Genomic DNA, 14469 nt, shown 5'->3' on the forward strand with positions numbered 1-14469 from the left:
CAGGCCCCGCCCCCGCCCCGCCCCCGCCGCGGCCCGCGCGCGCCCACCCGGGGAGCCGCGAGCCCCCGGGGAGCGCTGGGGGAGCGGGGGGAGCGGGGGGAGCGGGCGGGGGGCGGGGCGGGGGGCGGGGCGGGGGGGTGGGAGGACGCGCCGCGCGCGCGCCCCCGCCGGCTGACGCGGCCTCGAGCGCGCCCCCGCCCCTCCCGGTCCCCGCGGCCGGCGCGCGGCTGTGCTGACGTCACGGGCCGGCGTGCGGGGTGCGCAGAGCCGCAGGCGCACCGCGCGCCGCCGCCGCCGCCACCCCCCCCCCGCCCGGGCTGAGGCGCGCGCCCGCCGGCCCTCCCTTCATTTTCTCCCTCCCAGCCTCCCTCTCTCTCTGGCTCGCTCCCTCGCTCCCCTTCCGAGCTCCGCTCTCCGGGCTCCGCTCTCCGGTCTCCGGGCGATGCGAGCGCCGCGAGCCCGCGCCGCCGCCGCCGCCGCCTCCCGCTAGAGCCGCGTCCCCTGGGCCGGCCCCCTGCCCAGCCCTGCCCAGCGCGCGGGGGTCGGCGACGGCGCCGCGGACGGACGCGCCGACGGCGGAGGATCGGCGATGCCCATGCACTAGCGGCGCCCCCTAACCCACTCCCTCCGCGCCCCACGCCGCCGCCTCCTCCTCCGGCAGCCGCGGCGGGAGGACCCACCCTGCCCCCCACCCCGCCCTCCGCCGGCTCCGGCTCCGGCTGCGGCGGCTCCTGCCTCGACTGTCATTTCCCCGCTTCGGGCTCGTGCACCGGCCTCCGCGCTGCAAGCCCGCGCCTCCCCGGACCGCGGGCTCCTCCTGCCTCGGCGCCCCCCGAGCTCGCCCGGGCCCCGGCCACCCTCTCGCCTCGACACCCCCAGAGCCTCCTCCGCTGCTAGGATCTTGTGAGCGAGCGGCTGTCATTTTTTTGGGCGGGGGGGAGCCCGGCTCTGGTGTCCCGACATTTTTTGTTTGCAGCCAAAGGGAGGATATCGAGATTTTTTATTTTTATTTTATTTTATTTTTTTGTCCCCCGTTGAGCCCAGGCTCTGCTCTCTGGGGGGGTGGGGGGCGCGCCGAGCCGGGGAGCCGCCGTGCCAGCCGAGTCGCGCGGGCTGTGGCAGGGAAGGGGCCGCCGCCGCCATGGGATGTACTCTGAGCGCCGAGGAGAGGGCCGCCCTGGAGCGGAGCAAGGCGATTGAGAAAAACCTCAAAGAGGATGGCATCAGCGCCGCCAAAGACGTGAAATTACTCCTGCTGGGTAAGGACCGGGCTGACACCCCATCATTCCCCCCTCCCCGCCCCCCACCCGGGCCTCCCCGTGGCCCCCGCCCCCCTCTTCTGCAAGCTCCCGCACCCTATTCGCGCCCCGGGGAAACCTGGTCCCCCAGGTGGCATCACCATGTCCAAGATCGCCCACTTTCTCGCATGCCTTACCCCCCTTCCCCCGCCCCAAACACACACACACACACCCTCTACCCCGTTCCCCCAAACTGACACTGACCAGTCTCCCCCCCTGTCTGTCCCAACAGGGGCTGGAGAATCAGGAAAAAGCACCATTGTGAAGCAGATGAAGTAAGTCCCCGTGGCATTGGTACTTTTATTAAGAATTATTATTATTTTTTTTTATCTTTGGTGTTGCCTTGCTCACTCCACCTTGCTCTCTCTCCAGGCCCGGTTTTTTAATTTGTACACACACACACACACACACACACACACACACACACCTGGCTTTGGCTCCCTTCCCCCACTCCCTGCCTTGGTTCGGAGTCCCTCACCCCAATCTGCCTGGGTGGGTGTTTTTGTGTTTTGGGGGTTTTTTTCTTGGGAGGGGGAGACAGGGAGAGCTTGTAGTTGTATGAATGACAGTGTCCGCCATATTGATCAGGACATCACACTATTGGCATGGTTGTGATCATTATTACTCTTGCCTGTGGGGTGGGTGTTCTGTGTGTATCACTGCCTCCATTTCTGTGTCTCCGTTTCCTTCTGTTTCTCACTCTCCCCCCACCCCCACCCTGGACCCCCCCCACCTCTACTTCTATAATCCCATCTCCCCAGCTCCTCTCCTGGGGCAGTGATTTTGAACTTGGCTAAAACATTGGGGGGGGGGGGAAACCCAGCCCTAGATGGCTGGGGTGGAGGATCTGATGTTTGCTGTTCATGGATTTGGTGCTGAATTGGGAGGCTGTGGTTTCTGCACCCCCCTCCTCTCCATCCCTTCCCCAAGAAAAGAGAAGGAGGGTGAGGGGAAGGGGCGTGTGGCAGGGGAGGGGTGGCTGTCTACGTGGATGTGGCTGGCACAGCTGTGATCTAAGGCCGAGGTGGAGAGGGGACGCTGGCTGCGAGGCTGCATGCCCGCCCCTTGCTGCCCCCCTCCTGCACCCGCTCTCAGCGGCTGCTGCCCTGACACTGGCCGTGTTCCTCCCCGGGTGGCCTTTCTCCGTGTGTTTATTTACACTCTGCATAAGCTGCGTTCCGTGTAATCTACCCACAATGCGGAATTCGGGCCCCACTTGCCACCGCCCCCTCCTGCCTCCGGGTATCAGTTTCCCCTCCTTAATGAACTGGGGGTGGATGTGAGTGATGGTGGAAAATTAAGACAAAATGAGATGCTCCTTCCCTTCCCCACTTTCTCAGGAAGGAGCCTCGCCCCTCCTTCCCACTCCCGGGCTCAGCTCTTGCCCCATCCATCCGGGCTCAGCTCTTGCCCCATCCATCCCTGGCAGCCGGGACCCACAGGCAGGTTGCTTGGGGAGGGGGGTGGCCTGCAGGGAAGGGGTGCGCCCTCCTTGGTCTCCCCACCCTCCTGCTTCCGTGGCCCTGTCGTTCCGGATGGAGGAGTTGGTTGAGACCATTTCAGCGAGGATCCCCACGTCTCTTTGCTGTAACACCTTCGTGCACACACAGCTCAATTAGGGGTTGCCGTGCAGTAAACAAAAATGATTATTTTTTCAACTTGACAGAATAGCCCAAGTAATTGCATCCCGTTGGAAAACAAGAGAAAATATATTTTTTTAAAAACCCTTTCGTGGAAAGGTGGGTGGGAGACGACGAAGCGTGCTTGCGGTTTCAGAAACAAGATGCAAAAAAAAAAAATCTTGCATGTGTAACAGGCATGACAAGCGGGTTCTAGGCGGCGCCATGATGGTAGGGAGTAGCGACTTGGAGGCAATTTTCCCCTGTCTGCTTGGCGTGGTCTCTTATTTTTTTTTATTTATTTATTTATTTTTTTTGTTCGAGAGGCCCCTGGGGACTTTCTGTGCCAAGAACCCCCCTCGGCTCAGCTCGCCGCACCCCTCTGAGCCCCGGGTAATTTGGCCTGGGGTTTCTCTGGGGCTTTTTTTGCAACACAAATGGATGGGGAGGCGGGGCCTGGGGAATTGCTCTTTGCAACCAGGTGCATGTTGCATCCGCCGGGAGCCCGTGCAGGTCGGTCGGTGCAAGCAGAGCCACCCCTTTCTCGCCAACGGGGTGTATTTTAAAAGTTCGGAAGGCTGTGGATCTGCAGGGGCGGGCTCCGAGCCCTGAGGAAGCCCGGGCCCCACCAGCTGCCGGGAGCGGGGTGAGGTTTCAGGCGTTGCCAGTGGTGGACAGCGCCCAGCCGAGGCCGGAGGAGGTGCTCAGCTCGGCAGTGCTCGGCTAGGCTCGGCGCCGGCTGGGTGCAGGGCTCGGAGGGACTCGTGGATGTTCGGAACCCAGTCGGGGGCCGGCGGAGAGAGCCGAGCTGCTGCCTAGGGGGCCCGAAGGCGTTCGGGATGCTCAGGGAAAAGAGAGAGAGAGAGAGAGAGAGAGAAGAAACGGGGAGGTATGCTAGAGTCTGCAAATTAACTTTGCATCTGCCAAATCCACTGCTTACCTGGTTTTCCTCACCATGCCCCATAAATTAGGTTGGTATAATAAGAAGTTTAAAAATACACACTGAGTCCCCCCCACCCTCACCCCCCACAAAGGGCACCTAGCCTTTTTTTTTTTTTATTCAAAGATAGCAGGGCTCTCTGAGGAAATAGGTGTGCCATTTCAGGATGAAAATTCCTAATTATGTCCTGGGGCAGGGATCTTACATGAAGGCTGGATGCAGACTTTCCTGGGAGGGTCCTGCGTGTCTCAGATTTGGTTCCGTTAAGGGAGAAGAGGGGGGCGGGGAGAGAACCACTCTGAGCTTTTGGTGTTTGAGATGGTTGAATCGTGCATCCGAGCATTTATTTTCCCTGCTCCCCCACCCCCACCCCCTCTTTTGTCACTCACAGGACTCCTTTTTGGAGAAAAATTTCAAGCAAGACTGAGATTTTGTAGGCAAAACTATTACTCTTGGGGTTTTTGTTTTTGCTTTTTTAAGAAAATGCAACCCTCTTTAGGAAATGGGCTCAAAAGGTCAGTCAGAGAGAATTCTGGCCCAGGGAAATTCTGCTACCAGGGACCCCGGTGGCCTGTCTTGAAGCATTCATGAATGGCAGCTTTCCCCGTGAATCCTCCAGCGTGGCTTGAAATAAATCAGATCGGGGCCTGGTGCCAAGCTGGATGCAGGACTTGTTTTATTAACCACAAAATGTGGGATTGGTGTCACCATATCCTGGTGACAAATTCTGTCGAGTCCTCCCATGCAGAGATGATTCTGCTGATCACCGCTTGGCTGAGCATCACTTGAGTCAGGAGAATTGAGCTGTGGGTGGGGCTGGGCCTGGCGATCGAGGTGGCGTTTACTTCGGACTGGCCTGTGCAGTGCCATCTGTGACCGGCCCATCAGGCCGTGCATGCGCGTTCGTTCGGCTGCAGTTTTATTTTAGCTGGGCAGATGAAATGAGAGAGTTCTCCACGGGTGGCATCCCACGAGAACTCACTGATTTCCTCGCGGGGTCTGCGATTGAGTAGCTCAGCCTGCCGGGTAGAAGGGAAGACTGTGGGTATTCAGACACCACCAGATCCTTCTTAACCAGCATTTCCAGAGGAGCCGAGAGCCATTCCATGCAGCCTATGTTGTCATCCATGTTGTCACGTGCTCATTAGAACAAGGGACAGGCTTCCACACAGGCCTGTAGTAACTGGAGTTGTCTGATAAAGGACTGGCTGGCACAGGCTGCTTACCACAAGGGCCAGCCCCTGCATCAGCATAGGAGCATTGCAGGGGGGCTGGCTTTTGGGATCATTCCGCTGGATGCATGTTATAATGGGAAACGGGCGCCCACTTTAGAGATGTCACTGATTCGACTGTCCTTTGAGAAGCCCGGTTCTGAATACTTTATTAAAACTTCCGGTTTGAACACAGCTCTCTGGGTTTTATTGGATTTGTGTATGTGATTGTGAGCTAGTGTGTGGGAGCTATGTGTCAAGGCAATCCCAAACCTTTTAGTGCATTTTGTAACAGTTTTCAGAAATGAACATTGATCATTGAAATAGCACAAATATAATTTCACACTTACCATGAGTAATCAGTGTCCTTTTCTACGTGTGGCATTTTAAATAGTTTTGCTTACTTGTAGGTTGTGGCCTCCCCTGTGATAAAACCTCATCTTTCCCCCCCCCCTCATTTTTATTTAATTCATTTGAGTGATCTAGGGAGGAAGAGAGAGAGAGAGAGAGAGAGAGAGAGAGAGAGAGAGAGAGAGAGAGAGAGAGAGAAACATTGATCCATTGCCTCCCTTACATGCCCCAACCAGGGATCAAACCGGAGAGCTGGGTATGTGCCCTGACCAGAGGTCAAACCCATGACCCTTTGGTGCATCGGATGACACTCCAACCAATCTAGCTACACCGGCCAGGGCCAACCTCACCATTTTTTTGATCAATGGGATGCTTTTAGTTATTCAAACTAACCAAGATTCTAGAATAGTTCATTTTATTTGATTGCCAATACCTTTACAAAGAAATCTCTTAAAGAATTCTATTTTAGCCCCAGCTGGTTTGGATCAGTGGATAGAGCATCGGCCTGTGAACTGAAGGGTCCCAGGTTCAGTCAGTTCTGGTCAAGGGCACACGCAGGGGATTGTGGACTCCATCCCATAGTAGGGGACGTGCAGGAGGCAGCCAATCGATTATTCTTTCTCAGCATCAGTGTTTCTCTCTCTCCCTCTCTCTCTCTCTCCCTCTCCCTCTCCTTCTCCCTCTCCCTCTCCCTCTCCCTCTCCCTCTCCCTTTCTCTCTGAAATCAATAAAAATATTTTTTAAAAAGAACTCTATTTTATGAAGTATCGAATCAACTGAGTATCACTTTAAGTGACTTCCCGTTCTGAGCAAATAGTAACAACTGCTCTTTGGCCACCTACCTGATGAAAATGTAAAAGGAACTGTGGCGTTGCCATGGGCACCACGGCTTGCCCTCATTTGAGGTGTTGGGTTTTCTGCGATGCCCTGCCTGCCCGGGCTCTCTGTCTCCGGAACACTCGGTGGATTTTTAGGAAGATAAGAGATTTCCAAAGGGACTGTGAGGCAGGCCCTTTTAGCTGCTATACTATGCTTGACATGGATGGGCACAGCAAATGGAGCACTTTGGATGCGGGCTCAGCGACGTTGTAAAACGGATTTAAAGATTCGCCTGATAAAGACATCTTTCTCCTACAAATATCCCGGCCCTTATGCTTACCATGGGATGTGATTGCCAGGACAGACCCCCACCCTGTCAGGGAAGGCAGCCTTAAGAGGTCACTTGCAGCCCGAAGCTGCTGGTTCGCTCCTGGGAGCTCACCCTGGTTATGTCCTTAGGGTGTCTGCTGTTTGGCTTGGGTTCTGGGTAAGCCTGGGTTCCTTCAGCGCACGCCTCTGCAGCACCTACTGAGTGGAGGCATATAGCGACTTGCAGCAATTGCTCCATAAAAGGGCAGCTGCCTAAAAGGGTGTGTGTGTGTGTGTGTGTGTGTGTGTGTGTGTGTGTGTGTGTATGTCCCCGCACATCCCCAAAGGGTCCCCTGTTGAGAGCCAGGCTTTTAGCTTCTAGGTCCGAGGACTTGTTATTTCTGCAGTCATTCTCTGGGCTGCGTTGCTCCCCTCGCTTCCTCCCCTCTCTCCCTGGTTATTCAAACGGATCCATCTTGCTCTCCGGAGATGGGGCGTGAGAACGAACAGAACGTCAGATCAAGTAGCAAATGAGCTCTCCTTTGCTGATGGATGGTGCTCTCTCTCCTCACTGTTCACTAAGCTGTAAATACCGTCAGGCCTTCCTGACAGAAGAGGAACCAGCAGTCCACCTGACCTCCCACGGCATCAGCCATGGAATTGGGAGCCTCGGGTACCTGTGGGATTCTGAAATAGAACCTGTCTGCTCGGGGAACGTGTTGTTGCTGATGAGAGGAGATGGATGAGGTTTTTGGGGGGATGGACGTGACTGGAAGGGCACCCAGATTTCCTGTCCTCTCTGTGTGGGGCTAGATTTGATTTACCGCGCCTGGAATCAGAGTAGTCTTCTGTCCTTAGCACAGGAATTCCCCAGGTTAGGTTGTGCTGCTTAGCATGCCTTGTCTGCTAAAGAGAGGGCAGGGTCACCCATGGTTTTTAGCGCCCTATCTCTGTGAACACCGGATAGTTAATATCAGTTGAATAAGGTCCTATTCTAAATATGTGTGTTTTTTTTTTTATTATTTTACAGAGAGAAGGATAGAGGGATAGAGAGTTAGAAATATCGATCAGCTGCCTCCTGCATACCCCCCATTGGGGATGTGCCCGCAACCACGGTAAATGCCCTTGACTGGAATCAAACCTGGGACCCTTGAGTCCACAAGCCGAAGGTCCTGTTTTTCTGACATGTGCTCAGGTCCCCTGGACTCAGGGACTTGGCTCCCTGTCTCCCAGGGTGTTTTTAGTCTCATTTCTTATGAAGCTAGGTAGACCATTATCGCAAGAGCACATCTTGAGCCAAAAGACAATTGACAAACTGGTGAAGAGATGATTTCAGCCTGGGGGGAGGGGAAGGCCATATTGGAAAGAGTTGACCCCAAATGGACCCTAGCAATGAACAATTTTTGATATTGAAAGAAGAAAAGTAAATGTGTGTGTGTGTGTGTGTGTGTGTGCGCGCGCGCACACACACGTACTACATGGATATTCAAACAGCAGATGCTATGAGAAGGGCACTTCACTCCACTGTTCTTATTGATGGAATCGTCATAAAAAGTTTGAAGGTGTTCCGATGAACTCCGTTCTAAGGATTTTTTGGAATTTGTCTCGCATTCTTATTTTATTCTGCGCCTCCTGTTTACGTACAATAGTGTTTAGAAAAGAAAGCATGCAACCTACCAGTCACCAGCGGAGAGGGGGAGGAGAGGAAGGAATAATGACCTATTTACTGGTTCAAAGAACTAGGCAGTTTCTCATTTAGAGAAGCAGTTTAGCATGCTTCTCTAAACTTGAGACGTGATTAAGATCACGGACTCTGTAACCAAACTGCCTGGCTTCAAATCTCAGCTCTACCACTAACTAGATGCGTGACCTTAAACATGATACTTACCTTTTCTGTGCCTCAGTCTCTTTGCCTGTACAATGGGCCTGATAATAAAAATAACTACCTAATAGGGTGGTGGTGAGCATTAAATGATGTACCATATGAATTGCCCTTAATAACAGTTTGCAAGAAATCATATAAATGCCAGCCCTGGTTTACATTCCTTTGACTGATTAGCAGGTGCTCCCTTCCCGTGTGGAGTTCTCTCCCCCAGTATATGGGACTTCGCTGCCCTGACTGCCAGGTTGAGGGGGGCGGGGTGTGTGCTGTGGATCATGCTCGTGGCTTCTTCCCCTTGCCTGCTCTGCAGCAGCCGTTATATAACAAACAGTGTTGTCATAAGTGATGTGACATTTTTGATGGCGCAGCTGCTTCAGCCCCGAGAAGCTGGGGTGAGAGTACAAGGAGTGAGAAAGAGCACTGGACCTGGAGTCGAGACAGGTGGCTCTGCCCCTGCTTCTCTGTTTCCTAGAAAGTTGGACCAGGTCTACCCCCAAGCTCCTTTCCTATCCTAAGTGGTCTGCGGAATTGGGAATTACCTTCATTTTTCAGGGCCTTTGAGGTCCCTGATGCAAGGTCCTAAATAGAAAAGCTACCCAGCTGGCATGGATCAGTGGTTGAGTGTCAACCTATAAACCAGGAGGTCAGGGTTCTATTCCTGGTCAGTGGGACGTGCATGAGGCAGCTGATCAGTGATACTCTTTCATCATGGATGTTTGTTTCTCTCTCCCTTCTTTTCTGAAATCAATAAAAATATATATATTTTTTTAAATAATGAATAAATATAAAAGTATCGATTATGGTTCCATCTTGCAGGGGTAGGGATACCTGTGAAAAAGCTCTTTTAAGGCCAAGGTAATTGCATAAGAGCAATCTCAACCGCAAAGCTTTGAAAGTCATGGTCCGGAGAGGCATTTTGAGAAATCCACCTCTAAGCAAACCTTTCATGCAGACGTGGTTCTCTCAAACCAAAGAGGAGGACCTGAAAGTCTCCTGTTAGTAAGAAACAGGATGTTGCTGGGAAGAGAGACTCATGTTAGAAGGAGAAGTTTGTCTGTGGCTTCCAGAACACTTCGAAATGGAGATTAGTCCTGGCTTCCACCAGGGGGGCTGCAGGTGAAGGATCTGGCCGGGGTTCACATGCCTCAGATCCAGGAACTTGAGAGATTGCAGACTGGGAAAGGAGAAAGATCAGGAGAACTGGTTTTAATTTTGACTCATTCTCCAATTTGACTTTGGGCAGGTCATTTAGCCCCTAATTCGTGTCTTCATGGGGAGATGGGCTTGCTCTCTAGAATGTCTCGGGCCTCTTGCAGGTTTCTAGCTCTAAGACACGGTAGATGCAAAGAGAAACCAAGAAGCCTGAAATGCAGGGGGAGGGGGGAGGGGGTTATGGGAATATTTACCACCCACAGCTTTTATCTGCTGAGCCATCTTTAGTTCTAATTTTCTTTACAGAGAAGAGGAAAAACACTGTACTTTCCATGGCACCAAAAATTAAAGTAAAATAAAATACTGCAAAGCTAATAGTCAGTGCTCTGAACTTGTCCCCTACTCACTTGATTTCTCGACCGAGAATGGATGAAAGAGAAAAGGGGATATACACTGAGTGGCCTGATTATTATGATCTCTGAGCAAATAATAATCTGGCCACTCAGTGTGTATCCTATATAATAAAAGGCTAATATGCAAATTGTCCCCTCCACCAGGAGTTTGACCAGCAGGCAGACTGGCCAACTACCCATGTTCCCTCCCGCTAGCCAGGCTGGCCGGATCTCACCCATGCACAAATTCATGCACCAGGCCTCTAATATACACACACACACACACACACACACACACACGCGCGCGCGCGCGCGCGCATGTACATACAAACACACACTGAGTGGCCAGATTATTATGCGTTCAGAGGTCATAATAATCTGGCCACTCAGTGTATATATGGATAGGGTATATAAGGATAGGACTCCATGGTCAATGATTTACCCTGGTTTCTCTACCTGTGTCTTAGCCAACAGACAGTAAAATCCCCATGCAGTAACATCAGCCCTGGGTGCACTGCCTCCAGGTCTCAGAGCACGAATGTTTATTACACCTTGTAAGTTAACTAGGTGTTTATGCATCCGTCTTCCTTGCTGGTCTGGATGCCCCCTCCCTACCAGGACTCTCTAAAGAGGAATAGAGACTTATTTTTGCTCATAGGACAGCACTGAGCCCAATGTTTGTCACAAAGGAGGTACTTTATAAATGTTAGTTGAAGAAAAGAGAGAAAGAAATGAGATCCACCAGGAGTGCAAATTCACTTCTACATGAATCATAATACTGAAAGCCCTTGATAAACATGGGCTCTGGTCATCATTTTCAATCCAATCCCTTATCCTTGCTTGTTTTTTCACACTAGCTTATGAGGAAATGCAGTCATCAGCTCCATTTTCCAGATGAGGAAGTGGGGCTAAGAGAAGTTAAATGGCTGCTCAGGGTCACCCAGCATAGTAAGGGACAGCAATGCATGAAGATCCCGATTTGTCCAATTCCAAAATGTATGTCCTTCCCATTCTAACCCCATACAGTTCTTCCTAGACCACTACCAATGGAGCAGGTAGGGACCCAGTACCCATCAGCAAGTGGGATGGCACTCGCCTTGGTGGAGGGTGGTAGCTGAGAAAGTGTTTGATTGGTGCTAGGTTCCTTCTGAAAGTAGAAGGGCTGGCCATCATCAGAGTTGGGGTGGGAAAAGGAGTCTCCAATTTAAGAGATATTTGGGCAGTGGGATAATGGAACACATTTGATGATAAATCGGAAGGACATTGAGAAGGCACCAAGCTGTCAAGGATGAGTCCAGGATTCCTGGTTTGGGTGCCGGTGGGATGGTAGTGTTTTCCCCGACACAGGAAAAAAATGAAGGTCGAAGAGGGATGACTTAGGGAGAAAGTTTTATTTTTCTCTGTGGATTGGGAGGAATGAAAAAGCAGCTGTGCTTATTTACCGGCACACCAAAGGCTGGCAATCTCTTCCATTCAAGCTACTGTACTGATGTATTCATTTGCCCAGTGTTTATCTAGCACCTGTGTTAGGCGCTGTTCTGGGTGTTTAGAGATTCGGCAGGTCATGTCCCAAGGGAATCAGACAATAGCTCTGTTGACAAATAATTGGACGAAGTAATTGCAGGCTGTGAAAATTTTTTGGAGTCACACCTTTGGGTGAGGCTTTCTGCTGATCCCAGAGAGGTTCCAGTTCCTGTCCTCAAAGAGTTTGGTCATTTGGAGGAGACCAATCAGTGCAGAGTGCAGAGAAGAGGCAATGACAGGATTTAAGTTGCACGAAGGATGATATACCTTGAGGCAGCAAGGTGGAGAATGGGAGTTTAGTGGACACACGTTGTTTTACTCTGCCTGGCTTCCCTCCGGTGGGGCTGCCCCTCACTTGCCACCTGGCACTCAAAGATGAAAGTGGGCATGACTCGGGCCTTGCCATTCACAATGTACTGTCCTCCTGGCCACAGTGATGGGCCCAGGGATGGGATGGGACTCAAGCCAGGCCAGTCACTGTCCTTCTCTGGAATGTTATAGTTACTATGAGAAGAAACTCTTTGTCTGGGGTGGCAGGAATACCCTCGCTGGGTTAGAATGATGGAAGCCTAGAGCCACCTCTGGCCATTTTTCCACATCTTCATTGCTCTCTGCAAGGAGGAAACTTGTGTATTACGAGAGAGACATGGAGCGTGGGTGAGGGAATGGGGAGAGAGGAAGTGAGAAGGACATCTGGTGATATTCTTGTGATCTCTGGTGGTGGCTGTATGGACTGGGCCCTTCGTGTGAATCAATAAATCTCTTCTTTGACATAAACTTATTTCAGCTGGAATTCTCTCCTTGGCAACCAGAGTCATCCTGATGAAAAGGGTAAGGCCTTCCGGGAAGAAGGAACAGTATGAGTTAAAGCACAGAAGGAAGATACCAACATACAGGGCGCCGCCCGGGCGTGGTGGACAGCCTTCTGTGACCAAGGAGTTGGGGGTTTGTGGGAGTCTGAGGAGAAGTGGTTGGAAAGAAAGACTGGAGCTAGACTGTAGGGCTTCCAGGGCATCTTGCTAAGGGGTCTATTCTTTGACTGCATACGCCATGGTAGGATCGTTGGGCACCATGTTAGGGAACTTGGAGAAGGGACACTGCAGAAGAGGCTTAGGAGCAGAGCGATTTGTGTGTGTTATGTTTTTATCTAAACTAGGAAATTGGTAGGCAAGTCAATAAGGAGTTGGGTGGAAGAGAGATTTTGGAGGAAGAAGAGCTGAGACCTGGTGTCCGGGTCAACATGTGGAGAAGAGAGGTCTCCCTCATCTTGAACCTGAGCAATGGAGTTGTGTTGTCAAGTTAGGAAGCATAGGGGCAGGAGAGAGGTAACAGGAAGAAGGTAGCAAGTCAAAGCACAAGGGCCCGTCTCAGATCCTTGCAGGATAATGCTTGGGTTATGCTCGCAATGTTCAGTGGTTTTCTCAGGAGGCCATTCTGGTGTTTAGAGGAGAGATCAGAGCTGGAAGGAGAATTGGGCTCAAGCTGCCCTGTGTGGTAGGCTCATGAGAGTGGGTGCCACGCCCCTGGGGTGAGCAGAGGGGCCCCCAGGAAAGAGCTCCCCCATGGTGGAGGTGAGCAGGGGGACCTGCCTTCATTAGACTCCGAGGTAGTTCCACCTAGGGCCAGGGGCTGGCGAACGGGAGCCGGAGGAGTCTCCAGGCCATCCCTTAAAACTTGCTGACCCGCAAAACAGATGTTCTCCTGGCAAAGGAATCCCCCGCCTTCTCCCTCGGCCACCCCCAACTGGGATAATAAATTATAACAAAATGAAGCTTTCAGAAACCTAGTGCTAATTGAGAAAGAAAACTGGGACATCAGCTCGGGGAATTGTGGACGCCCGTGCGTGTTGCATCCACGTGTGCTCTCCGCTGAGCGTGTGGAGGCCTGCCAGGCAAGGTAGGCATCGGTCTCACAATGCTGGCCGGGTTCGCAAGAGCAGGCTCGCGTGCTGCTTTTCCACAGGGAGGACTGCCGCAGTGAGCCCAGGCCACAAGGCAGAACAGCCTCGCTGTGTGGAGGCGCTCCAGCCCAGAAGAGCCGGGGCAGCCCTGCCTCTGGAGAGCTCGTATTGTCTCTTAGCGCCGACAGGCAAGGGCCGGGGACAGGCACCTGCTCAGTCTCCAAGGAACTCTGTGGCCCCATCAGTGGGGGGCTTTGGGGAAGGGCTGATAGAATGGAGTGGGGAGACCCTGGTCCTAAGTCATAGCCATTCCTCCCACTCTTTGCCCCCACGTCCAATATGAGGTCTGCGTCTTCTTTGGATCCTCTCTTTAGAGTTTCGATCACGTGCCCTCGCTATTCCCTAACATCTTTGGCACCTGCTTGTTCATTCTGTGAACTACCAATGACCAACCACGTGTTGGCACTTTCTACGTTTTTAGAACCAGAGCTCCTCCCACCCCCACCCCACCCCCCGGCCTCAAGGACCTTCTGGTTTTAGAGAAGGGAGGTGGACAGTAAACGAGGGAGTGAGTAAGCAAGGCATTTCAGGTCATGATGGGTCCTCACGGAGGAGATCAGGATGGCACGGTGCAGAGTGGTTGGAGGAGATGAGGGATAAGAACGAGAGATCCGAGGAGGCAGGAATTGAAGATGCAAAGGCTTGAGGCTGAAACGAGCAAAAAGAAGGCCAGAGAGGCGGGACCACAGGAGAGGAAAGCTGACAGATGCAAAATGGGATTAAAGAGGCCTGGGGAGGGAGTGGGACCCGGGACAGGCTAGAAGGGGCCAGAGGGACATCTGTAGTACTTTCAACAAGATCATTTTAAAAAGAGGCAGGGAGCTCTAACTGGTTTGGCTCAGTGGATAGAGCGTCGGCCTGCGGAATGAAAGGTCCAAAGTTGGATTCCGGTCAAGGGCATGTACCTTGGTTGTGGGCACATCCCCAGTAGGGGGTGTTCAGGAGGCAGCTGATGGATGTTTCTAACTCTCTATCCTTCTCCCTTCCTTTCTGTAAAAAAATCAATTAAAAA

General features: G+C 52.5%; 1 protein-coding gene across 2 annotated transcripts in view; it reads left to right on the forward strand.

The window, feature by feature from the left end:
• The first annotated feature begins 305 nt into the window (after positions 1-305).
• The window catches only part of GNAO1 (G protein subunit alpha o1), a 95807-nt gene continuing 81643 nt past the window's right edge, over positions 306-14469 (forward strand). The window contains exons 1-2 of one of the 2 annotated variants that reach the window (XM_084861289.1): positions 306-1259; positions 1531-1573. In XM_084861289.1, the coding sequence (XP_084717415.1) occupies positions 1142-1259; positions 1531-1573 (161 nt within the window). In that variant the 5' untranslated portion in view covers positions 306-1141. The remainder of the gene's footprint in view (positions 1260-1530; positions 1574-14469) is intronic. The other variant, XM_084861288.1, reaches the window with a different exon arrangement.

The sequence above is a fragment of the Pipistrellus hanaki genome, assembly GCF_964339955.1.
Source record: "Pipistrellus hanaki genome assembly, chromosome: 15".
NCBI lineage: Eukaryota > Metazoa > Chordata > Mammalia > Chiroptera > Vespertilionidae > Pipistrellus > Pipistrellus hanaki.